The sequence below is a fragment of the Acomys russatus genome, chromosome 19, assembly GCF_903995435.1.
Source record: "Acomys russatus chromosome 19, mAcoRus1.1, whole genome shotgun sequence".
NCBI classification, from domain to species: domain Eukaryota; kingdom Metazoa; phylum Chordata; class Mammalia; order Rodentia; family Muridae; genus Acomys; species Acomys russatus.
In genome coordinates, this window is record NC_067155.1 from 47,868,028 (window position 1) to 47,894,980 (window position 26,953).

At 50.7% G+C, this 26,953-nt stretch overlaps 1 protein-coding gene across 3 annotated transcripts in view; it reads left to right on the forward strand.

Annotated features, from left to right (window-relative positions):
* Window positions 1–2,543: 2,543 nt before the first annotated feature.
* Window positions 2,544–26,953, forward strand: part of Rimbp2 (RIMS binding protein 2) — a 61,444-nt gene continuing 37,034 nt past the window's right edge. For all 3 annotated transcript variants that reach the window (XM_051161415.1, XM_051161416.1, XM_051161417.1), the window contains exons 1-7: window positions 2,544–2,724; window positions 8,822–8,872; window positions 15,667–15,871; window positions 19,019–19,155; window positions 20,328–20,404; window positions 22,109–22,218; window positions 25,706–26,518. In XM_051161415.1, coding sequence (XP_051017372.1) covers window positions 2,623–2,724; window positions 8,822–8,872; window positions 15,667–15,871; window positions 19,019–19,155; window positions 20,328–20,404; window positions 22,109–22,218; window positions 25,706–26,518 — 1,495 coding nt within the window. In that variant the 5' untranslated portion in view covers window positions 2,544–2,622. The remainder of the gene's footprint in view (window positions 2,725–8,821; window positions 8,873–15,666; window positions 15,872–19,018; window positions 19,156–20,327; window positions 20,405–22,108; window positions 22,219–25,705; window positions 26,519–26,953) is intronic.

The window sequence follows — 26,953 nt, forward strand, 5'->3', positions numbered from 1 at the left end:
CACTTGCCTAGGCTGGGGATGTGGCTCAGTGGTAGATCACTTGCCTAGAATCCCCCAGTGAGGGGCTGGGGTGTGGCTCAGTGGTAGATCACTTGCCTAGAATCCCCCAGTGAGGGGCTGGGGTATGGCTCAGTGGTAGAGCACCTGCCTAGAATCCTCCAGTGAGGGGCTGAAGGTGCAGCTCCGAGGTAGAGCCCCTGCCTAGCATCCCCCCCAGTGAGGGGCTGAAGGTGCAGCTCCGAGGTAGAGCATGCATCAAGAGTGCAGTAGGATATGATTCCATCACCACTATGGCGAATAGGCTTCACAGTGTTTCTGAGGAGAATGGGTCTTTTGGTGCTGTGGGGTGGGGATGCTCAAGGAAATATGTCACTTGCCTTCTCCCAGAGACATGATGTAGACTGAAACCCTTTAAACCTCTGACATCAGGGGGTGGGGGCGGGGTAGCTTAGTTGGTAGGGTATGTGTTGTCCTGCACAGACCCTGGATTCAACTGCAAGCAATGCAGAAGCCTAGTGTGATGGTTCACACCTGCATCCTAGCACTGAGGAGTTGGAAGCAGGAAGATCATAAATTTAATGTCATCTTCAACTACATAGTTCCAGGTCAGCCTGAGCTAGGGGCCTGACACTAAACTGTCATGGTGCCACATGCATATTATATGGGTACTTTGGAAACTGAGGCAGGAAGATCACAAATTCATGGCCAGCCTGGCTACATAGGGAGATCCTGTCATCAATCAATAAATCAACCCAAAACCAACTAAATAAAGATAGTGAGAACAACACAACAACAAAACCCCAAGACTCGATAAAATGGCCAGATTGAAAATAAATTATAGGGGGCTGGAAAGATGGCTCAGTGGTTAAGAGCACTGGCTGTTCTTCCAGAGAAGCTACTGCGTTCAATTCCCAGCACCCACATGGCAGCCCACACCTGTCTATAACTCCAGTTCCAGGGCTTCTGACACCCTCCCACAGACATACATGCAGCGAAGACACCAATGAACATAAAATAAAAATAAACTGTTGGGGCAAAAGAGGACAGTAGCCTTGCTAGTTCTCGGTCCCCATGTGCCAAGGTGCCCCTTCATCATCATAACATGAATATATTCGTGACCTATAGAAAGATGTATAAGAGGAGGGTAACAGGTCTGCAGGTCGATTGCAGATGGGAAAAGCATGTCCTTTTTCTGAGGGGGGCGGCTGGATTTGCTTCTGCCTCTGGTACCCAGGTGGTGCCTGTGTGGAAGCCTTTCTGCTTCAGATGGAACCTGGACTTACATGTAAAGGATTCAGACTTTTAAGGGGTTGGGCGATGGCTCAGTGGATAGAGTTCTTTCAAGTACAAACATGTGGACTCAAGTTCAGATCCTGAGCACCCAGAAAAAGCCAGGCATAGCCTGTACTCTCAGCTCTGAGGGAGGGGAGCAGAGACAGAGGGTCCTGAGGGGACTTCCTGGCCAGATAGCCTAGCCAGTCAGTGAGTTCCAAGTTGATGAGAGACCTTGTCTCAAAAATAAGGTGGAGAGGGAGAGGGAGAAACCCAGTGCAAGCCTCTGCCCTCTTAGGGTGTATGCAAGGGTGTGTGCAGTTCCATGTATATGTATGCATATATACATACCTAGACTACTCTCTCTCTCTCTCTCTCTCTCTCTCTCTCTCTCTCTCAGCTTATAAAAAGGTGGTTGCAAGTGTCTCCTAATATAAAAAAGAAAGAAACAAAAATTAAATTAAATGCGAATGTTTTGTGCCCAGCAATCTCCATGCTGGGAAGCATCTCATATATGCGTGAGCATCTTCCTCATGCATGTGCAATTGTGGCCAGGCTGGTTGTTGGTCAAAGTGACAGCGCCTGGGTCCTGCAGCCTCTGTCATTCTTGTTGGTCCTTGTGACTGAGATCTTGGGGTGGGCTGGTGGTGATCAGACATCCAAGGTGAGTATCAGCCTCCTGAGCCCTGAGGCTTTGAACTTGTCTTTCTAACGAAGGCAGCTGGGTGGTCTCCAGGTAAATGAGAACCTACCGTCTCTGGGGGACATACTCGAAGGACGGAGCTGGTGGCAAGGGTAAAAACCTGGGGCTCCGCGATTCTGTGGACTCTGCTGTTGCTCCTGGATAGATGTGCACTTTACCTGTTGTGAGAGACCGTGCCTCAGTTTCCCCCATGATCGAAAAGGGACAGTTATAGCATTGACCTCCAATGTTAGCAGAGGGTCATGTGATTTTTTTGCTGCAGGTACGAAGAAGCTAGAAGCAGTGCAGGCTGGGCAAGAGCAGATAGGAGCCTTGTCTGGTGTTTGCAAAATACCTGAGCTAAAACCAGTGGGAGAGGAGCGAGCACCTTCCCACGCCACACCCGGGGGAAGAGGAGGTTCCCTCTGCCTGAGCCGCCGCTCTGCCAGCTCTCCTGGGCTGTGAATATAGACAGCCAAAGCAGGGGAGGGTGCCTGGGGACCAGGGTTTCCCAATCTCTCTGCTTCCCTGTGAAGAAGCCTGGGAGAGGAGGCGGGTGTGTCGTGCCGCTCCTGGGGGGTAGGGGTGGGGGAGCAGAGAAAGCGTGCTTTACTGCAGTGCATGCTGGTGGGCAATGGTACTCAGGGGCCTCCCTGTCCCCACAGCATATGCGAGAGGCTGCTGAACGGCGGCAACAGCTGGAGTTGGAGCATGAGCAAGCCCTGGCTATCCTCAATGCCAAGCAGCAAGAGATCCAACTTCTGCAGCAGGTGAGCCCGGGAGAGCGCGGTGTGTGTGTGTGTGTGCGGGTGAAGTATATTTATGAATATATGTGTGCATGCCTTCTGGACCTGGGGAGGTGATTGTAACTAGGCACTAGGCTGAGTCTTAGGGACTGCAAAGCCCCCTTTGTGGGCTTTTATTATACTCTGGGCCCTGGCTTCCCTTAGGCCCTACTCCAGGCTTTGTCTTGTAACACACAACAAGCCTTGCCAAGCTGTCCCATCGGATGCTGGGCCATGGCAGGAAGAGCGTGTGGGAGCAGTTTCTGCAAGGGGTGTGTCTTGCTTCATCTTTGGGGAAGCAGGCTGCCTCACTGATTTCACGCCAGCCTGGGACAAGGCAAAGGCCAGGCCATTGCTGAGGCGTGCGTGCGATGAGGGATGGTGGGCGGGGGGATGGGAACCTGTGCTCTGGCTGCGTGAGTTTGGCACATTCTTGTCATGACCTGTTATGACATTGTTGAATGGAAGGATTTGGGTTCCTAGCTGCTGGTGGATGTTCTTTATGCGTGCTATTAAGTGATAGACCTATCTGTATTTATGGCAAGATTTCATTGTTAGAGAGGGAAGGAAGGAGAGAAGGAAGAAGGGAGAGAGAGAGAGAGAGAAAGAGAGACAGAGACAGAGACAGAGAGACAGAGTCAGGAAGGAGGGAAATAGAGCCATATGACTCAGGGTATGCCTTCCGCCACACTGCGATGGGTGGGGCTGAGGGAGTGCACCCCTACCTCAACCCATGCTTGCTTTGTTATCCTGTCTCTTTCCCAGGTAGGAAGGGTCCCTATGGCAATAACAGGATCTGGGAGGGAGGGGCACCGAAGAATTAGTATATGAATACCTGAGACTGACTGGCTCTCAGCTCTCTCCTCTCCTGCCTGAAGCCTAGTGTCCCCATCTTTTTGGCCACTCATTCTCTTAACTGGGTCCCTGCAGGCGGAGCTTACCCACCAAGGTGCCAGAGGTATGACGGCAACCCCGCACCTGAGCTTCTATGGGACTGGAGGCTAGGCTGTGGGCATGGGCTATGGGGGGCTGAGTCCCTGGCTCAGTACTCGCCAGGATGGGTAGCAGGTATCATGGATTTTTTGACCTCACAGAGAACAGGGACACTCAGTTGCTTGACCAGCCTCGGTGGTGATAAAAATCTGTCTGCTTTTCCACAGCATAGTTTATCAGCCAGAGGCAACAGGTAGCTGACTTTCGAAAGCCACTCCCGCCCCCTTTTTCTGGTCAACGCCTGCGACTTGGTATTAAGTAGCGATCTCATTAAGCCACGGTGCATGGGGACCGTCACGACCCTACTGCCTGTCACAAAAAGTTGGCCAGCATACAGAGAAACAATATCTTGTCAGGATATTATTCTTATCTTCCTCCCCAGGGCTGGGAGGGGCAGGGTGCTGTTCTCATCTATTTGTTACAACTTGCAAGCCACGCCACATCCCCAGACCGGGTCCCTCTGAGACAGATAAGGAGTCTGCAGAATTACGAATAATGTCTAATAAGGGTGACAGGATATGACTACTCTGCAGATGGCTCCCTGGGAGCCTGGGGTCATATTGAGTGAGCACGTATCTGATCTGAGAAGGAGCTAGCTCCACCCGTTCGCTCATCTTCTCTCTTTTGTCCAGCATCCAATTTCCCTTGATCTCTTTGTCCCTTCATCATGATCTTTATTCTGGACACATGGATGCTTCCTCATCCATGGGGACAGAGGAAGAGAGAAACTGGATAAAATCAAATGCCAATTCTCTAATTTCTTAGAAATGACAACAACAAAAAGGCATTCATTAAGGAGGGTGGGGGATGGAAAGAGCCTGTGAATTCTTCCCTGAGCTCACGGTCCACTTGGTCCTCTCTGGATGGGAGAGTCTGAGCCCTGCCCTTGCTGATCACTGCCTCCTGAGCCAGTTCATAGAGGGAGGGAAGGTGGTCAAGGAGCCCCAGCCTTTGGCATCTCAGGATGGAGGTAGACGGAGAAGTACATGAGAAAACACACAAGCCCTCTGTGATGTCCTACACCTCAAAGGGAATCAAAACCCACCTCGGGGTTTCTCAGTGGTCCCCAGGCCTTTCACATCGCCTAACTGTCACACTGTACGAGTTTGTTTCCAACAAAGCCACACTCTCAGCCCCAGCATGGGACAAAAGGTCCACGCTGAACAGTATCAAGATGTGTCTACTTGTTGGTTGGACCATGAGATGAACAATGAGGTTCCAGGGCAGGTCATCTTGTAGCAGGTGCTCTGTGCTCACTGGGTCAACTCCAGGGTTGGGGAGCTAGGTTGGCACGGAGAGCAGGTAAGATGCTGTCCCCCACGCAGCCCTCGCCACAGTGCCTCCGTGAGCTAGAGATGGCCAGTTCTTGCTGTTACACACTCCCACCCTTGTATCGCTTGCCAAGTGACTTATGACCATGGCGGTCAGCCCTCCTGGCACCTGGGGTATGGATACCCTCCTTTTCTACAGCTACGACCAAGGAGTCTGAGGTTGCAAATGGACTAGAGGTCCTGCAATGCGAACCTGATGCCATGATGACCTCTTCAGGGCCTTTCTGTGACCTTAGAATACCAATTTTGTGGGTGCGAATTTTCAGAGTCTCAGGCAGCCCGTGCCCTCACCCCACCACAATTTATCACATGAGCAAAGGTTTGGCCATATGGGGCCTTGTGGTATGGAGTCACAGTTTTCAACCCTAGGTCTGTGTCTGAAGTTGGAGGCACAGAGGAGCCAGCTGGCATGCGCTGCGTGGCATATTCTTTGCTGGTTTCTGCACTTGCGGTGGGAGTCTAGGTTTTGTTGTTTTATGTGGAGAGTGGGGCACAGGCCAGTACTACATGTGGACTCAGGATAGCATGGGACCTGCTATTGTTTGTGTTACTGGAGATGGAAGCCAGGGCCTTGTACATGCTAGGCAGGTGCCCTGCTGCTGAGAAGAGCGCCTGGAGCTTTGGCACCACTCTTAGATTTTCCTAGACGTGCCCCCCAGGATGTGGAGATGTGCTTGTCAACATCTCAGCCCTGATGAGCATCAATTCAGGGCTTCTGTCTGAAGCCCTGCAGCTCTAATAGTTTACAAGAGTCTCATTTAAACTAATTTCAATAACAGCAAAAAAAAAAAAAAAAAAAAAATAGTCTGCTTAGCTCCATCCCACGCCAATCTTCCTGGCACAGGATGGCTCCTGGGCCGAGTGTCTTATGCCTATGGCTCACATCTCTTCTGTGTGCATGTTTGTCTTGAATCTATCACTGAAGCTGTGGATTGTCCCTCCCTCCCGGACAACTGACCCTGCAAACAATAGGCCCCCCCTTCCATTCTGGGGAGCACTGTGGGAGCCATAACTCTTCCTCCATGCTTCTCCGTCTGCAGGCATCCTGTCTCCAGGAAGGTCACACCCTCCACCCTACCCCCGTGTTGGCAGCCCCAAAAATGAGCCTCGCTTGAGCTACTGCTGAGATTTTTGTTGTTGTTGTTTTGAGATTCCGGAGCTGCCAATATGGAGTGTTAAATTTAACAATCTATTCCAATCGCCCAAATGGCCCAGCTTGGAAGTAGCCTATGAAAATGAACTCTTGATCGGCATCCAGAGGCAGAGATGGAGTCGCTCCTGCCAAGTTGGCCCGGCCTCCCCGGCCTGCCTGAGTGCTTTGTTGATTGAATCCTGACAGTTGAAAACTGTCTTTGACTCCATGACAGAGATATTTATAAAAATCTCTCTTTTCCCTGGCTGTTTTTCCCCACCCCCCTGTCCTCCGTTTTGTTATTTCTTCTGTCATTGTTGCTGTTTTGTTTTGAAAGGAACCATTTCAAGTGTCAATGCATGAGCTGAATTCAATAACCGTGTGATTAGCGGGCCGGGTTCTAGCGGCTTGCCTGGCTCTTATACCCTCTTTGGGAATCTGTGAGAATGAGACGCATCGTGAATGGGCTTTGTGGAGATCTTGGGCTTATTTTCCATTGAGCCCGTGCTATGGGGCTGAGTTCTTGCCTCGGCCCTGCCCACACACCATCTCACAGTGGAAGAGATGAGGTAATGTTCACTTCTCACCCGCGACTCTCCGGAAATGGAAACCCCGGTGTGAGAGCCCAGCGGGCCACATGGCTTCTTAATTAGGCCAGGTGATGAGGCAGGAGACTGGAGTGCCAGGAAGCAAACCTATTCACAAGCTAAAGAATGGGGCGCTGGGGGTGTGGCTCAGTTGGCACAGCACTTGCCTAGCACACACGAGGCCCTGGGTCAACCCTCGGTATGGCGTATGCTTGTTGTGACAGCATGTGCCTGTCACCCTAACACAGAGGAGATAGAAGCAGGAAGATTGCAAGTTCATCTTGGCCTACGTGCATGAAATCTTGTCCCAAACAAAAATCTAAATGAAACTGAAGAATGCTTAGAGCCACTGATGAGGCCAGCTTGGTCGCACACCCAGCTTGGTAAGCCAGGAGCCATCCCATGATGTAACCTCAGACTGCTCCTGAGCCTCAGGATATGTCCCTTGGGTGGGGAGCACCGTATTCTAACCAGTGGGTGATGGTATTTATCCTGTTTTCTCCAAACAGAAAACCAAATGGGAAAGTTTGCCTGCCTATATTGCTACAGTGTGACTTTCGGTGTAGTTAGGTCCAGGACCTTAGCTGGCTGAATCCCAAATTGCCACCGTAATTTGGTTTCCTCTGCCTTCTTCTGGGGCAGCTTCATCTTTGGTTTTCATGTGAAGCCCCATGGCTGCTCCAGCCTTTCCCCTCATGGTGTTAAGATGGCTGCAGTTGCTCCAACTTCTCCTCTCAAGTCCAAAAGGACAGGGCCCTCCTATTTTCCCAGCATCCTCTAGCAGGGGCTCCTGGCTGGTCATCAACTAAACTAATTGGAGAAAGTCTGGGATTTTATTTAATCTCTTCAGCAACAAGCATCCAGGCACTGTTCTCAGGTGAAAAGGCTGTCAAGACACTATGACGCCGACTGTCACTATGCTGGGGCCTGAGGAGAAGTGGGGGCAGGAAACTGAAGGGGAGATAAAACTGTTTCTGTTTTGATCCCAAGTGTAGGACAGAGAAGAGGGCAGGATGTTTACCACTTAGATGTGAGAAAAGAAGATGTTTTTCCACATAGAAGTTGAACTACTTCATGGGGGAGCTTGGTGAAAAACACCCTTGAACAGACTGAGAGTATATATATATACCCAAAACAGGAGAGGAGGCTTTTGGTTGGGACTTGGGTATTGGCTGTTCGTCGCTACGTTTCAAGAGGCTCCTAAAGAGAACTGCTCCAGGGAAAGTCTCAAGGCTTTGGACTCCAGCTGAGGCTTCAGGTTCCAGCTGCTGCTCCCGGTTCCAGCAGTAACTTTGATGGAATTGCTGGTCTGCTGAAATCCTACTGACCACGCCAGGGACTGATATCCTTAAGGTTTCATTGTAGTGTATCTTAATCTCCTTTTCTGATTTGTTTGGGTGAGTCGGGTTGTTAAGGAGGTAGGCTTGCTTAATAAATTCATAATAAAAATATAATTGATATGAAAATTGAGCCTACAGGAAACAAAGAGATTGCATTTTAATTTTTTTGTGTGTGTGAACTGCCCTTTGCCAGACAGGGCCTCTCGTTTGAAATTTCCTCAGCAAAACTTGTGGCTCATCTTCTGTGTGGTGGGACCCTAGCTTTGGGGGAAGGGGCGGGTTCCTGCCTCAGCATGGAAGTATGGGTTCACCACAGCACCTCCTTCAGGCCCTGGAACTTATGCAGGATACTGCCACGTTTCCCAGGCAGGAAGATGGATGAGAAGACTTAGCATGGAGATCTCACTGCTCTGGCTCAAACCCACCGAGTCCCTTCCCAGCCACAGGGTCAGAGCTGCCATCCCTCATGCCTACCTGCCCTTCTTAGGAGTCCATACTTTGTCTGCCTGGCTTCCCAAAGATCATCGGGCACCACTGAATCCTTGCCACCTGGTGCCGCTCAGGGGAAGGCATGCAGAATTTTACCCGCATACTGAGAAATCGGGACCCGCGGGTACACCCTGGTCTTGCAGATTCCCTCTTCCCCTGCCTAAATGCTCTCTCTCTCTCTCTCTTTTTTTTTTTCTCCACCACGAACAGGCTCAGGTTGAAGCTAAGAGAGAGCACGAAGGTGCCGTGCAGCTGTTAGAGGTGAGCACAGGTGGGTGGGTGAGGCTGGGAGGACCCCACGGTTGCTGGAAAATAAACGGTACCCACTATATGTCAGGAACTCCGTGTGGCCATAGCACACACTCTCACTCACATTGTCTTCACAGGCATGCTTTCTCATAGGCTTTATTGCCATTTCAATCCTTACCACTGAGCAAACAGCACAGAGAAGTGAATCATTTTTTTCCCCAACCACATAGCCTGGGCCGGAGCTGATTTCGTTGGGACAGGAGGAGGGTTTCTTCTAGAATCAGTGTTGGGTTGTTCCTTGGGGGGCTCTATCCTCTGACATTACTGAAGCTTTGTGCTCCTTCTGGGGGACAATCACAGGGTCAGAGAAAGGGGGTCTAGGACCACAGTTCTCAAACTTCCTAATGCTGTGACCATTTAATACAATTCTTCATGTTGTGATGACCCCCACCAACCGTAAAATTATTTTTGTTGCTACTCCATAACTGTAATTTTTCTACTGTTACAAATCAATAATGCAGGGTATCTGACCCTCAAAAGGGGGTCGCGACCCATGGGCTGAGAGCCACTGGTCTAAGAGCCAAAGTGGTTAGTACCAAACCAGCCACTTCTAGGATCATTGTCCCTGTGGAAGTGGCCATGTCAGCCCCATGGAGACCCTCCTCAGTGGTCCTGAGAGTCTGGAAGCAGAACAGCCACCAGGTTCCATTATCGGGTGGCACAGTGGGCTTGTCCACTCCTGGTCTGTGGCTTTGGTCTTATGTTGGGCCTTCTTAGAGAATGGTAGATAGGTGCGGGGGCGGGGCGTTGAGCACTCCGTGTTCTTAGGGGCCTTTCACTCCTCATGCGTAGTGAGCACTTAGCTAGAGGTCACACCATGAGTCGGGTAGTGGTATATTGGGCTGACTGTGTGAGCTTTCCAGGTAATTCCAAGATGACCCCTTCCCAAAGGGAGCGGCTGCTGCTGAACACAGAGTGTGTGTACCTCTTTTGTCACCCTCCAGAACCTACTTCTTCCATAGGAAAGGTTCTGTGGTCATTGTATTAACATTTTGATATTTAGAAAATTCCCATTAGTTAGATCAGAAGGGGATGTGAGTGTGTGTTGGATGACAGAAAAATAAGACATCTTGGGAGACTGGAACAGGCCACCTCCAGAGACACACCTATCTTCCAGGGGGAACAGTTTAGTCTGGCCTCCCCTGGGCTGTCAATGAGTCCCTTTCTTTAGCTGCCCTGAAGCTTACAGACTTGGTCACCCTGTGTCATTTCATCTCCTCCTGAGTTGTCACTGCACCTGTTGACAGCACTGCTCGTAGCCTGTGCTTTGAGCTCACGCTAACGACATGCCTTTGTTCAGGAGCTGGGGCAGGCCACCGTTGGGCCGTGGGCTATGCTGGGCACTGTCCACTTCATTTACACCATCTTTCTGTAATTGTCTTGTCTGGCTCTCCACCCAGAACACCCTGGACTGCATGCAGGTATTCGGTGTGGCTCTCCCATTTGCGCATGTGCTCTGTGATACTTTCCTTCCATGAGCAGCTCTGAGCCCTGGGTCTGCTCATCCTCCTACTCTCCTCCTCCTACAAAGCACCTTGAGGGTCTAAAACCCCACAGGTGCCTGGTATGGGTGCGGACCATAACTCCTCAGCCTGGTGCCAGCCGAGGAGTGGGCATAGGAACACAAAAACCCTTTCTTGGAGTGCTGAGCTGGCCCTGTGTGCACATCTTCCTGTTTCCAGCCGATGCTGTGAATTCAGATGACTATGGGCAAGAGGCCGGGGGCCGATGCTCCGTGGGGACCTGGCTCACAGTTGGGAGGGCCTGGTAGTGTGCCTAGAATTTCATTATGGGTCATCAGAATTTACCCTGGCCCCTGTATGCTCACCCTCCTATCCTATCCATCCAGAGCCAACGGCAAGCTCCTTCCACAGGGGACAGAGCACTCTGCTCGCTCTTTCCAACTTCCCCCAGTGTGGCTCCTGGTTCAGACCAGGGTCTGATACTGAAGTCAGAAAGCAGTAGCTAGACAAAGGCCTCTCGAGGGCGTTATTGGCCATCATGGCATTTCTGAGAGCTTGTCACAAATACCGACCCCTAGGCAGGAAGGGCTCAGGTGGAGCTCTGCCCTTATGCAGCCCTGCAGGGTCCCATGTGGATGGGGGCTGAGCCACATGTAGGAAGTGGCATCAGGCTAGCTGATGGGAAAGAGGGATGTGTGAAATCTGGACCAGTGCACATTCAGACATCATAACTGAAAACTCCTGCCCCCTGTCACCCATCCTGGACCCTTAATCTAGCCCTGTGGAGAGGCAGGGAGACTGAGTCCACCACACTAGTTACCAGGACATCATCTAAGGCTGGGTATCTTTGAAGTATGTTTGAACACCCTGGGAAGAGCAGCCTGCATCCGTCCCCATGGCACCAGCAGCCTGCATCTTCGTGGCATCAGCAGGAGGCTGTGTTGGAGCGCGTGCTGCACATGCATGCCTTCTGCACACTCGTCAGCCCTGTAAACATTTGCAGAAATGATTCCCAGAGGGTGCATAGGCAGAACGTGGGGCAGGGAGGTTGCTGTAGAGGACACCTGAGAGGATGCCAGTTTCAGGAGTTGATCAGAAACATGGGGACCGTTCCCACAGTTCACTCTCAGGTAAGGACCCCCCGAGAGCACGAGGCAGAGTCCCCAGCACACAGACAGCTGTGTCCGTCTCCCCACAGCAGGTGAGGTAGGGTCAGCTGTCTTGCTGAGTTGCAAGGGAGCCCTTAGCCTGCATGCTCATTTCTTCCTGGTGGAAAGGATGGGTGTGCCTGATGACATCACCTCTCTGGCACTGAGGAAAGTTGCAGCCAGGAAGATGTATGGCAGTGTTTGTGGGTAATGCTGGGATGAAAACAAGGGGTCTGGGCCTTGAGGAGGGGGCCATTTCCACAGAGGTCTGTTCCTATGGCAACAACGATGGATGTATGGGGCTCCATGTGCTTGTAGGCAACTCTGCAGGCGATCTCTGCATGTCCCGTTGTCTATAACTGGAGGAATACTCTTTACCTTCAAAGCCACCTTAGCTTGGACCCTAGCCCAGCATGCAGCCCCACACCTCTGAGAGAAATGCCTGCGGAGGCGGCAGGGAAGCCGGCAGTCACGTCTTCGGATATTTGCCTCTGGCTTTTAAATGCTCCGCCTGCGTTTGCAAGCTGCCGCACTTATTCCAATTATAGAACGCTTTGCCATCTGCCACAGCCATGGTCGTGGTCACAGCGCAGGCCCCTCCTTCCCCGCCTGCAGGTGGTGGCGCTCTGAGAGGCTTGGGCTGGACCTGCGCTGAAGAGAGCGGGTGGGCGTGTCCGTGAGGATGAGTGGACACACCCAGGCGAGGTTCCCACCGTGCAACGGAGAGGAACGCCACAGAGCTCCAGATAAACGGAGATAAACACAGTATCAAAGCAGTAGCCAGGAGCCAAACAAGGTGCTGCTGCTCCTTTTAGAATGTCCTGGAAGTGGGTGACTTACAAGCTATCAGAGTGTCTAACCAGCAAGTGGCCCAGACACACAGCAGCTGCAGCTAGAGAAAGCTGGGGCTAAACTCACAGAGGCTCCACCTGGGGACTTGAGGCTTCTGTGGGCCCCCCCCCCCCTTACTGCTGGAAGCTGCTGAGGCCCGAGTTAGCATCCTGCCCCTCAAAGCTGTTTTCTCTGATGTCGGAGGAGACACCAGTCAGGGGCTTGGGAAGAAAGATGGTGGTGATAGGGCAGATTTTCTGTGTGGACTCTCTTCCCCGACCTAGAAAACCTTTTCCAAGACCTTTAAGTCCAGTGTGGGTCACACCTACCCTCCCTGCAAAGCCAGGTCCACTGTAGCGCCCCCTTGTGGTTATATTTTACAAAGCAAACAGTTGCTGACACAAGTCCAAGAGGGGACTTTGGAACATACATATTTCCCCCATCAGCTCCCCACACACTTATGGAAGGGAAAGCTGCAAGCCAAGCACACCCCCAGGCAACTGGATCTTCTGAGAAATATCTAGATACAAGAATATTTTTAAAATCCTATCATTGGCCGCTGTCTCTAGAAGAGCAAGTTTTTATTAACCTGTGCCTTAGTTGTTCATGTAGGGAACAGTGCTCAGATATGTGAACCAACTCTATGTTCAAATAATATAATTATTTTATTTTATATTTATGTATGGGTGTCTTGCCTGTGTACATGTGCACCATGGGCATGCAGTGCCCACATAGGCCAGAAGAGGGCGCTGCAGTGACTGGAACTCAATTTATAAACAGTTGTGAGTTTCCATGCAGGTACTGGGAACTGAACCTGGGTCCTCTGGAAGAAAGAGCAGCCAGTGCTTTTAACCACTGGACCATTTTTTTTTTCTCAGCCCCATGTTCATATAATTCCAATTTTACTAACCAATGCTATAGTTTCCCATTCCTCACACTTAGGAAAAAGTATGGCTATAACCCTGGCACACAAACCAGTCCCCTTGGCTCTGGAGAGGCAGGCCAGACCCGATGGTCTGAGCAGTTCATGCTCCTTGGATGCGGAACCCAAGTCGGTGCTTACCAACCACCCCTAGCCTTGGTGTAGCAAATCAATCGCTTATGTATGCAGTCACAGCTTCTGTCACGTCTGCACAACACCTGTATCGACCTTTTAATTCAGTAATAATTTTGGACTCATGAGAACTTTAAAAAGCAGCAGGGATGATTCTACAAGCCGTACCCTCCCCTGGTTCCCCAGCAACAACATTTTACACTGTCAGAAGGGAGCAAGTCCAGGACCTGAGGCTGGAGCAGTGCCAGTCAGTCAGTCAGTCCTTGGACCTCACCACCCATTTGGTTCTTTCATTGCATAGTTTTTTGCCACTATGGACTTGCATAACTTACAGATATATATATATATATATATATATATATATATATATATATATATATATATATATATATATATATATATAAGCTTCTGCCACCTGAGGACACCTGTTAATGTTGCCTCTGAATAGGCATGCCCTCCCCCAACCTGACAAGCACTGACCTGTTAGGTAATCCATAACATTGACATTTTGTGGTGTGGACCAACAGTCCTTCTGCCTCTCCTTAGCTAGGGCTGGTTGTGTGTGTGTGATGCTTCTCGGAGCGTGGGATGATTCAATTGCTGTCTCCCGAGCATCCTCACACCCAGGACGTTCACTGGCCTCTGCAGGTCCTCGTGGCCCAGTTTGGTAACTCAGATGGATCTGACAGCTTCCCCTCTCGGGGACATTTGATGCCGGTCCCTCCGGTGACCCTACGCATCATGTAGGATACTTGGATGCCTTAAGGCTGAGTGGAGCTGCTAAGACCCCAGGGTCCTGATGTCACCATCTCACACGTGGCTTCTGTTCTTGGAGTCACACTTGTCCTCGATCCTGGATCCCTGTCCCCACCCCCACCGCCACCCCCGCCGCCTGCTCTCCATGGCCTACAGGTGCCACAGAGCCCAGAGGTTTGGTTCCTCAGAGAAGACTGATATCTTAGCCAACCTCATTCAGCTTTTAAAAAGAGAAACCCTGGTGGTTTTTTTTTTTTTTTTAATGAATTGAAGAAATTAATTACAGGCTTGGGATCCATTGCGGTTATTTTTAGAAACCCGTGATCTCAGACATAAATAGTGCTCTGTTCTGGATGAAAGGGCCGAGAGACTTAATGCTTATGGCATGAGGACGAGGGAGAGGAGGTAGAATAGGAGGGGGAGGAAGAGGAAAAGGAAAAGGAGGGGGAGGAGGTGGGAAAGGATGGGGGAAGAGGTGGGGGAGGAGGGGGAGGACAGAAGAGGGGGACGAGAAGGAGGTACAGTACAAGAAAAGAGGTGAAGGAAGATGGAGGAAGAAGAGGAGGAAGGAAAGGATGTGAAGCTCTGCAAGAGGAGTGAGGATATAGGAGAGGAGGAATGAAAAGAGATGGAGGAGGAGGAGGAGAGGCAGAGGAGGAAGCAGAGGAGGTGGAAGAAGAGGATGGGGGCTGTCCACTCCTGATACCTGATGAAGCCAGGTAGCCGACTGACTGACAGCCATTTTTTTTTCCCTAACATTCCCACATGCCTGCCATACAGCAAGGCTCCTCTGCCAGTGTCAAGCTCTTGGGAAGCAGCAGAAAGCATGCAGATTAAACTCTGATGTCCTAGGAGAGAGCCACACAGCACTCCGGAGCAACCAACCATGCCTGCCCTGCCCAAGGATGGAGCTTGCTGGCTGCCTCTTCCATGTGTTTTCCTGAAGGGTTCTTCTTGTCTTTCCCTAAGTGCCATGGTGGTGCCAGCCAGTGACAGTGGTGCTTCTAACCCAATACCAAGTATTAATTCCCTGGTGTCGCTGCAAGCTGTGTTCTTCAGGGGGCTTCGGGCCCATGGGATGGGCACCCATTGAGATGGTGTCGCATGATGGCTTGGCAGCCGGGCTGTTCCCTAGTCAGAGCTGTTTCAGCCTCACGCTCCAAATATCAAACAGTCATGCCAACCACAAAGTGCCCAGGCTGCACGCAGAGCCTGGAACAATCCACGTTTGGCTCAGAGCTGAGCGATGGCAAGATTTCTTGGCACCTGTGGTTTCCCCATGGTGGCCAACAGCCAGGCTGCCTGTGAGGCTGGCCTACCAGACACTGCTGTTCTGTGGAGGTGGAAGCAGCCCCTGCCATACACAGGCACACAGCATGTGCACCCACACACACTCTTAAAAGGCACACATGCCCAGTGCACATCTGCACCAGTGGTGCACATCTGCACCAATGACTACCCCTCGCTGACCGCTGCCCTGCTTCTGTTGTGCAGTCCAAGGTCCGAGAGCTGGAAGAGAAATGCCGTGTTCAGAGTGAGCAGTTTAACCTGTTGTCCCGGGACCTGGAGAAGTTCCGGCAACACACTGGGAGTATTGATCTGCTGGGCAGCAGCTCAGTGGCCTTGCTGGATGTCCCCTTGGCCCCTGGCAAGCCTTTCCCACAGTACATGAATGGACTAGCCACCTCCATCCACAAAGGTAAGTGGCAGATGTTTGAAAGAGGGGAGGGTGCCTGTGGCTGAGGGTGTGAGGACCTAACACGGCAGGATCGAGGACAACCCAGGCTGCTCATGTCCTTATTCATTCATAGAGTAGCTTAGATACTCCCATTCTCTCTGTGCTTGTGGGGGGGGGCATGTTTGTGTCGGGTGCAGATGCACATGCATGCGTGAGTGCATGTGTGTGGAGGACAGAGGTCAAACACTGGTCGTGGTCCTCAGGAACCATCCACTTGGCTTTTGTGAGGTAGCTATATCGTTGGTCTGGGGGTTGCCAGTCAGCCTAGGATGGCTGGCAAGTGAACTCCAGCGATCTGCTTGTTTCCATGGCTCCAGCGCTGGGATTATGGGGTGTGCTGACATGTCTAGCTTCTTGCATGGGTTCTGGGGATGGGCCTCAATTGTTCATGCTGGTTTGGCAAACGCTATCAATTAAGCTATTCCCCAGCCCCTCCCTCCAGACTAAAGGCTCATCCCTGTCATCCAGCATTTGGGAAACAGTTGCCAGAGAGTTGCAGCTACTCCCAGAACTGCCTTGGCTATAGTGCAAGATCTTGTCTTAAAATCAAAATGCCAAGTTGCTGACTTTAGGTTAATTAGGAGAGCCGAATGCCAGACTTCTTTTTGTAATTGTATTAAGATAATTTCCAATCTCTCCTGGTTCTTATCAAAATGGAGAAGTGCTTCTTGTGTTTGTTGTTGTTGTTGTTGTTGTTAAAAGTAAGCAGTGCTCATTACTCATTACTCTGTGCCATCATCAATGGAGGTCTTTTCCTCCAACTCCTCAGTTTTTACATCTTTCCTTCTAGCTCTTACATTGCAGGGACTGACAGACCATATCAGTGGATGTTGCTATGAGAAATGAGATAGAGGAAATAGGGACGCCCATACCCTTCTGTTTGCTCAGAGTACAGTGCACCCAGGATGTGTCTGGGTGCTAAGGCTGTGGTGTCTGTTAGATGACAAAGTCCCATGAGGCCCTGCTCAAATGCAAGAGATCAGATAAGCTTCAAGACGGCCTCTGGCCCAGACAGGTGCTTGCAGTGGAAAGAAGCTGGGGGCCATTCTAGATGGAATGGTTGGGCTCAGTGCCCACTGGGGAACATAGTCAAATGGTGAAAGGTACACACGCCAGCTTCTGTCCCCCTTCTCCAAAGAATTTGCAGCTTCCTGTCCTCAGGATGCAGATTGTGCCCTCAGCATGGCAACATCCTAGGAGGCCATCTGAGGCAGAGCTGAAGCTTTCCTGTGGGGGCTAATTACAAGGGCACCTCGACCTGGCATGTGTTCAGTTCTGATTCAGAAGGAATGCAAGTGTTTGGCACCAGCCACAGGTGTGTGCTGCTCTTCTTGGGCATGATGTGGCTGGTGCCCTTATTTATTTATTTATTATTTTATACATATTATATACTGTTTGTTACCCCCTTGCTCGCATGGCTGGTGCCCTCTTGAACTTTCAGCAGCTACAATTATCTACAGGAGACCCGCACAAGATTGGGTCCACCATTAACTTCCTGTCATGAAGAGGCCCCTGAGGCCCTGCCCCTCTTTAAGGGTTTATAGACAATTCATGGCTGCTGTGGGAGGGGCCTATGAGGCACCCCGCCCCACCCGATATCTTCTGTGGCATAGCTGTTTGTAAGTTCCCCCTGCCCTTCTTTTTTTCTTTTTTAAAAAACATTTATTTATTTACTTACTTACTTATTAAGTATACAGTATCCTGCCTGCAAGTACACCTGCACACCAGAAGAGGGCACCAGATCTCGTTATATGTGCCTATGAGCCACCATGTGGTTGCTGGGAATTGAACTCAGGACCTCTGGAAGAGTAGTCAGTGCTCTTAACCTCTGAGCCATCTCTCCAGCCCCGCCCCCATGCCCTTCTTATTAGTGCTGTTTAAACTTGTTGGTTCACCAATCTAGACTGTCCCAGAGCATATGCTTCCTGACTGTGTTTGGGAGCAATATAGTGTGGTTAACTATAGATGCAGCGTCTCATACCAGGACCTGACCCTATCCACCCCGAGGCCCAGGACTTCCCTGCTGAGACTTCTATGCCTTCCTACTCCCTTGCTCAGCTGGCCACCACGTTCTCCTCTGCTTCTAGGACTCTGACATCATCTGAGTCCCACATATGACTGGGCCAGTTTGGCGTGCATCCTCTGGTGCCTGGATTATTTTCTGTTGTATAAGGTACTCCACGTTCTCCCATGCTGGTGGAAGTGACAAGATTTTCATCTGTGGTGAAGGCATTTGCTGGGTCACTAACTGCATTGGTTCTAGTCACTTTTTCCTTTTCTGATTTGGCCCTGGGGGTCTCCTGTTACTCTGTGAGGAGATCTTCAGGAAGAGGCTGGATGCCCCAGGCAAGGGGCATACTGACCTGAAGGCTTGGAGGGCACCAGAGAAGGTCACTCCATCCTTCATGTTTGGATCCTGATGGAAGAGTGTGGCTTCAGAGTTCAGATAAGGCCATCCTGGGTCAGTATGCTCTATCTTTTCTCTGCAGCCAGGCCTGGCCTCAGAAACACCCTGGGAGGATAGAGTGCAGGGGCCTGCTTTGGTACTGAGAAGCCTCCTGTCAAATAATTTCTAGCCAGAAACTTGAACAAGTCAGGACTAGGACTTGAAGAGGGGAAGAGCTACAGTGTAGCTTCAGGTACAGCTCAGGCGCCCTTGATGACATCATAAATGTCTAGACTCTGCCTCTCCATATTATAGTGCCGAGCTCTGTGGGCACACTCTGTTCTTTCCTGTCCTTTCTTATTCCTGGTGTCAGGCTGGGGGTGGGGTGGGGTGGGGCCACTGGGACTCACAGCTTCTTGGTTTCAAGCCAACATAAGTGAAAGACCCTGTGCTCAGGACACACTGACCCTCTCCGATCGGACCTTCTTGTGTCTCATATCACGTGCCACCATCAAGCCCTCGGTACATCTATCCTCTATGTTGCCCATGATGATCCAGACCAGGGCTGCACTGGGACCAACCGGATGGACTTAGGATGAATGTGGCTCCCCCATGAACACCAGAGAGAGGAAAGTGCAGGAAAGACAAATGGCTGGTACCATCCATGCCACTGATCTGATGGCCTGTCTCCTTCCTTCATCCACTCCCATGTTCCCGGCCAGGGCATGAGGGCCCCACTGGACACTACTCTGTGATTGGTGACTATATCCCGCTGTCTGGGGACAAGCTGGGCCCTCCGTATGTGAAGCCCTCTTTCCTGTTGCGATCCAGCAGCCCAAGATGCAGATTTGAGTCCGAGGTGAGTCCCACCTAGCCGGGTCCAGGCTGTAGGAAGATGACTATGGCCCTGCCCCTACCATTCTTTCCTGCCTGCCTCCTTTTCCCCCACTCACCTGAGTTCTCCTTTGTTCCCATTAATTTTCTGCACCCATCCTTAGTGAATCGTTAAGTGCTAGGAAGTGGGGCCTACTATGTACAGGCAGAGGAGACCCTGGGGTACCATGGGGTATGGAGACACAGCACCTCGTTAGCATCTTGACAGCCAGGTCCTGGTGAGGGTTCTGAGGCCAGCAGAACAGGGCGTGTGGACTGGTGATTGGACGGGGGGGGGGGGAGGGAGGGAAGGGGAAGCTGTGAAGATGGGAGGGTTTGCCATTGGTGTCACCATATGGCTGAGACACCAGGAGCTTGGTTAGCTGAGTATAGCTAGGAGATTTGGGGGGGGCACGGGGTTGTAGGTATGGCTTTGGTCCCTTGAACAGCACTAGTCTCTGTGTATGGCATACAAGGTAGTGCTGGAGGGCTCCCAGGAAGGAGTGGCATGGCTTGATTGGCACCATGAAGGACCACTCTGCCTTCCACACAGAAAGGGCATTACGGAGAAAAGGAATGAGAGGGGAGCTTGACTTCCCCGGGACACTATTACTCAGTTTCCCTCTTATCCCTCTGAGCAAAGACCACGTGCCCCTGGGATTATTGCAGTAGGGAACTCTGGGAGAAGTGTCCTTAAGTTCTGCAGTCCCCAAGACATCAGGAGAGAAGTGTGAAGTGAGGGGACTCCTAGTGTGTGAGTCTCCTTGGCTTACTGAATGAAGGCCACCAGAGACAGCAATTATGGTCCCCCATAGCAAGAGCCCTCTGGAAGGAGAGGACGTGGCCACCTCTGCCTTCCACAAAGTGACTTGGCATGGCTTTCAGATGTCTTGGGCTACAGAACAGGTTGAGGGCACCCAAGTCTCTGCTATGTTTAGTCTAGATTCCCAGCAAAGGTCCGTGGGGCCGGTTCCCATTTCATGAGAGTTTCACAGATTGGGCCACTTTCCCGATGGGGCCCAGTGAGGCTGCAGGCAGACTTCCTGGATGTCGCTGTAGAAGGTGCCATGTCCCCGTCACTGTGGTGGGGGGGGGGGAGGGGCGAGCATGCAGCCTTTAGTGTCACTAAGTGAAAAAACCACAATCATTGCCTCACAGATGGACAATGACCGGAACTCCAACAACTCCAAGCAGAGCAGCTCGGGGAAGGTGCACCTGTGTGTCGCCCGCTACAGGTAGGGATGTGGCACCCCACCTCCACACCGAGTGCTGGGGCTGAAGAAGCCGGTGAGAGGCGGGGAGTGCACAGCGTCACCCCCACCCCCAACACACACACCAAGCTGCTGTGATTCAGTGTCTTAAGCTGAGTGAGGAGCTTGCTCCCTCACAGCTCCTGAGGTCAGCAGATGAACTAAGGTGCCCCACGGTCATGGCCTCAGGAAGACTCTAGGTGTCGCAGGTCACAAAAGGTGACAAGCAGAACAACCCCAAGTGAGACTGTGCCCAGAACCTCCGTCAGCACCTCCCATTCCCCGCCTTCTATAATCTAGCAGAAATCCAGGCATCATAATTTAGAAGTACTCCACAGGGCATGCAGCTGATAGTTGTTTTTAATTTATCAATAGGGGCCTAGCAATTGTTTATTATCAGGCCTATAATTATTATTACTTCGGCATTATCAGTATGCCTGGCTAGCAATCCATCAAGACACAGACACTTGTTATATTATAAATAGCCTTATTTAACTTGGGGCAGGGCAGACATTAATCCTCTAAACTACTTCCAATAGTGGGGCAGGTATAAGATGGCCAATCCCATGCCATCTGCTTCTAGTATCTTCTATCAAGCTACCTCCCATCCACAATCCAAAATACTTGCTAATGTTCTTCATTTGGGCCAATTCTTCCATCCATGCCGGCCATGTGCTTTTCTTCCACCTCTCCCATGTCAGCCTTCCTTTTCTACCTTCCCTCCTCCTCTTGCTCCTCCTCTTCCTCCTCCTGCTCCTCCTCCTTCTCCTTCCCAGGATTCCTCTCTGTCTCCCTAAGCCCTGGCACCTTAGCCACCCTGCCCAGGTGGGATGGCTTTTTACTAATTAGCATAAAAATATATCAGACCAACCCCCCAACAGTTGATCAAACAAATGCAGTGTCTAGACATTTTTTCTTTGTGAAAGTGTGCAAAGATATGTCATTAAGGGCATTTGCTGGGGCCACTGAATATACACTAGCCAGGATTGGAAGCAGTGTCTACATGTGACATTAGAAAGTGTCAATAAAGTTGGTGACCTCAGCAGTGGAATACTATACCTAAACTAAAAAGGCAATGGCAGACTTCATGAGGTATTAATGTAGTATGCTGCAATGTAAGGCAAAAACAAAAAAAAATAATGTTAAGTACCATGTATAATGTTGTTCTACATTAGTGAGTTAACACATATTTAAAGGCAGCAGAATTGGGCCAGAGAGATGGCTCAGTAGTCAAGAGAACTTGATAACCCTTCCGGAGGACCCAGGTTCGATTCCAAGCACCCACATCAGGTGGCTCACAGTTGTCTGTAACTCCAGCTCAAGGGGACCCAGTGTCCTCTTCGGCAGATACTGCACACACGTGTGTGCATATACATACCCAGACACATACACCTAAAGGAATAAATCATAAAAAAAAATAAAAGCAACAACATTCACTTTCTTCGGACTAGCTCATTAATTTGGAAATGTGCAGTTCAGGTGAAAGAGACACACGGGAACAAGATGTCTGGACAAGTTGTCTTCAGACTCAGAGATCCCAGTGGCTTCAGAATCACCTTCCACCTGTTGGCTTGAGAGGAGGCATAGGCTCTGACTGGCATGAGCTGAGGCACCGTTTGGCGCGAGGAGCCACATACCGACAGACCCTGGCCAGGGCTACTAACATGCAAAAAATGCTTCTTCCTGCAGTTACAACCCCTTCGATGGACCCAACGAGAACCCGGAAGCTGAGCTGCCTCTCACAGCTGGAAAGTACCTCTACGTCTATGGGGACATGGACGAGGACGGGTTCTACGAAGGTCTGTGGATTTGCTGTGCTTGGTGGGCACAGCTTGGTCCATGCAGAAGACTGGCTTGCCAGGACCCTGGGAGATGTGCCAGGTTCTCACACGTTCTGGCCGCTTGCTCTCTGTTCTGTCTCTCCCTGTCTTAACGGCAATAGATGGCTGGTACTTAGGAACCTTGAGTGTTCGTCTTGGCAGAGCTGCTGGGCAGCTGTGTGCTGACTCTCATGCTGATGGATGCTCTTCGGTCACCTCTCATTATCCACAGAGAACAGTTCGGTTTGACACTCAACCTCAAGGATGCTCGAGCCCCTTTGAAGATCACGCAGTGTTTGCACATAGCCTAGGTGCCTCCTCCCGTGCACTGGGCCTCCTCCCCAGATGGCATTCTAACACACACCATGAAAATACCCTGCCAGCAGCAGTCGGACTAGATTCTGTACATGTTCTATACAGACAAACTTTTATTTTTGAAAATATGTTTTCTGTCTTCTGAGGGCCGGGGGACTGGTGGATACTAAGGGCCACTGTGTTCCTCTGAAGTGCCCATCTGTGTCCTCGTTGGTGAAGCCACCACGTGACCTCACTGAGTGTGACTTTACCATCCACAGGGACCTCAAGACTCTTGTTTGCTGAGGGGTCCAGCCTCATCTCCTGATGCCCTTCTTTCATTCCAGTCACCCCCTAGAGTAATGGTTTTCAACCCATGGGTGGCAACCCGGTTGGGGGTCACATGTCAGCTTATCCTGCATATCAGATATTTATACTGTGATTCATAACAGTAGCAAAGTTACAGTTATGAGGTAGCAATGAAAATAATTTTATAGTTGGGGGTCACCACAGCATGAAGAATTGTATTAAAGGGTCTCAGCATTAGGAAGGTTACGAACAACTGCCCTAGAATTTACAGAAAGGAACTGGGTGTTATCCAGCCAGAAGGCTTCTGGTTTGTTGATTTTTAGACAGACAACGGTGCTACTGCCATGCTTCCCACAGTCAGCTTTATGGTTTTATTTTTATTTTATGTGTATGAGTGTTTTGCCTGTATTTAAGCCTGCATACCACATGTGTGCCATGCCTGTGGAGGCCTGAAGGGGACATCAGATCCCCTGAAACTAGACTTGCAGGTGGTTGTGAGTCATGGTGTGGGTGGCAGGAATTGAACCCAGGTCCCCTGAAAGAGTACCCTATGCTCTTAAGCATTGAGCCATCTCTCCAGACCCTACTTTCTGATTCCAGATGGGAGTGGTCCATCCCCTGGCCTTCTGCTCTGTGGGAAAGCCTGGTCTCGCCCTAGTCTCCTGAGATGGAGGGACCTTTGCTGAGTTAGTTTTCTCTTGCATGAGATTGGATTGTTTCTCAGAGTCCCTGTGAGCTCTGGGACTCACTTCCAGTTGTCTACTCATGGGAGGTTGCGTTGCTCCTACAATATCAAAAGCTGAAGCCGGAAGAGTGGGCAGCCCTCTCCCTGGCCATCACTGTGGCTCTGGGTGAGCATTCCCACAGCAGGTCTCACTGTAGGATCAACACAATGCCCAGCTTCACTGGCAGATGGCTTGGTTGAAGTCCTTGAAAGTTTCCCATCATGCTTTGTGCCCAAGTAAAGGCTCCAAGAGGCTCATTTAGAGAGCTTCCAAAACTCAAGATTTTATGGTCTGTGTGACAGCATAACTTGCATCTGTTCTCATTCTTTTCCACTGCAGGATGGAGATAGTAATAATAGTCTTTACTATTCACTGAGTCTAGAAGGGGGATTGGATGCTAGGAAGTGCTTGGAATATAGCCTGGCACATTGCTCAGTAAATTTCAGGTCCTGCCATCACCATCGACACCACCACCATGGATGGTCCCCATTCCCACACCCACCATCACTACCATCGTAATTACCCTCATCACCTCCATCTCCAGTACCAGCACCATCACAATTTCCTTTAACATCACCTTATCACCATTATCACCAGTTATCACAATCGCCATCACCACTGTCATCATTATCATTTGTTACCTCATCATCATCATCATCTCCATCACCACCACTATCATTACCATCATCACCATCATCACCAGCACCAACATTACCATTTTCACCATCTCTACCATCCTGTCATTATTAGCACCATCACCTCCATCATTTTGTTGCCATTGTCACTTCCATGACTGCCTTTGGTACAAAAAAAAAAAAAAAAAAAAAAAAAAATGACTGCCTCAAGAGGTTAGGAACAGAATACAAGTGGCAGACTTGGCCTCTATAGGCCACGTCACAGAATCCCCCAAGGCAGGAAGGTCAGATAGAGAAGAATCTGAAGGTCAGGGTGCCCCACTCCAGCCTCCTAAGATCACCTGGGCTCTCTTGGGAAGTATGCTGTGATGAATGGGGAAGAAAGAATTTTGTCTTTTTGCTGGACCACACAGATCTTCTACACAGCTTCTTTTGGCAATTTCTGCTGCTGGCATCCATTTGAGCCCCATTCAGAGACTAAAGCACCAACTAAGGACCAAGCATAGACTGGACCTAGGCCCCCTACACAGATGTAGCCGATGGGCAGCTCGGGCTCCATGTGGGTCCTCTAGTAAGGGGAATGGGGTGGGGCCTGACTCTGACGTGGACTCTACTGTCTGCTATTTGATTACCTCCCCCTGGAGGAGCTGCCTCTACAAATCACAGGGAAACAGGATGCTCTCAGTCCTGATGTGACTTGATGTACTGGGGTGGGTAGGCAGGGGACTCCCCTTTTCTGAGGAGTAGGAGAGGGGGGATAGGGAGAATAGGAGGGGAGAATGGGACTGGGAGGAGAGGAGGGAGGGAGCTACAATTAGGATGCAAAGTGAATAAATAAATAAAAAAATTAAAAGTAAGAAATTCAGAATAAAAAAGCACACACACACACACACACACACAGAGAGAGAGAGAGAGAGAGAGAGAGAGAGAGAGAGAGAGAGAGAGAGAGAATGAATGTGTGAGTATTTAGGTTGCTCTACAGAAGCCACCTGTATAGTATTTACTGATGCCACACAACTTAAAGATGACTCAGATACCCAATCCAGTGTTTTTATTTCCAATCAGGTGGACTCTAGGAACACAGGTGCTCTGGTGACTTAGTCAGTAGGGAGTCACCTTCACATCCCTACTCACATGATCATGTGATCAAAAACATGCCAAATCCATGGCTTTTGGAGATGAAGAAATGCTATCGTTTGTCCTAGCATTTATTGAGCACCAACTGTGTGCCAGAGCTATCCCATTGCCGGGTGTTCAGTCAGCATGGGTTTCTGATCCTTACTGAAGAGCTGCCTGGTTACTGGAGTGTGCTTGGTGTGCACACCCAGATTCTCATAGGGCTGATTGAGGAAACCGAACTGGGGTTATTGCAGACAAAAGGGTACGAGGGTGTTGGGGAAGGGGACAGGGATGTGGAGTCCTGTGATGCCTGGCTATGGGCCAGTGCTGTGGGGCCCACAGTGATGGAGGGTGGTGAGTCACGTCTGTTCTTGTATCCAACAGGAGAGCTTCTGGATGGGCAGAGGGGCTTGGTGCCCTCCAACTTTGTGGATTTTATCCAGGACAATGAGTCGCGGTTGGCTGGTACTCTGGGGAGTGAACAGGACCAGAACCTTCTCAATCACTCCGGCATCAGCCTGGAGCGTGACAGCATCCTCCACCTTCACTCCCCAACTCATGTGGACTCGGGCATCACCGACAACGGTGGGGGGACTCTGGACATGAACATTGACGACATCGGAGAAGACATTGTGCCTTACCCAAGGAAAATCACCCTTATCAAACAGCTTGCCAAAAGTGTCATCGTGGGCTGGGAGCCCCCCGCTGTGCCACCTGGCTGGGGCACCGTGAGTAGCTATAACGTGCTGGTGGACAAGGAGACACGCATGAGCCTCGCCCTGGGTAGGAGAACTAAGGCGCTAATCGAGAAGCTCAACACAGCTGCCTGCACCTACCGCATCTCCGTGCAGTGTGTCACGAGCCGGGGCAACTCTGACGAGCTGCAGTGCACGCTGCTGGTGGGCAAGGATGTAATAGTGGCACCATCCCAGCTGCGCGTGGACAACATCACACAGATCTCTGCCCAGCTCTCGTGGCTGCCTACCAACAGTAACTACAGCCATGTCATCTTCCTCAACGAGGAGGAGCTGGACGTCGTGAAGGCAGCCAGGTACAAGTATCAATTCTTCAACCTCAGGCCTAATATGGCCTACAAGGTGAAGGTCTTGGCTCAGCCGCACCAGATGCCCTGGCAGCTGCCTCTGGAACAGAGGGAGAAGAAGGAAGCCTGCGTGGAGTTCTCCACGCTGCCTGCAGGTGAGCCATGTCCTCATGGGGGGGCGTCTATGAGGGAAGATGCCAGGGTTCACCCTGCATGGGTAGGGAAAGGCAAGAGGAGGTGACCATAGGCGTCGTCTGTGTTATGCTTGAAAAACCCTCAAATCCCCTGGGATGTCCAGAGCATGGGTGCCCGTTCATGGGTTTAGCCTTGGCTCTTGGAGAGCATTTGGGGCCGTGCCCTTAGCACTTGGTCCTATCAGGGGCTGTCCTTAATAGACAGGAGGGGGATGAGGCCACCTCTGGGACTGCGAAGCCACACCCGACACCTCATAGCTCCTCCAACAACACACAAAGGGAGTTATGGGTCGAAGAGCCCCCAGTTCTAAGGCTGTCCCTTCTTTCTTGGGGTTCATTATAAATAACCAACTCAACCCATGGATGGTACAAAAGATTAACTAGTCTACTGAAACT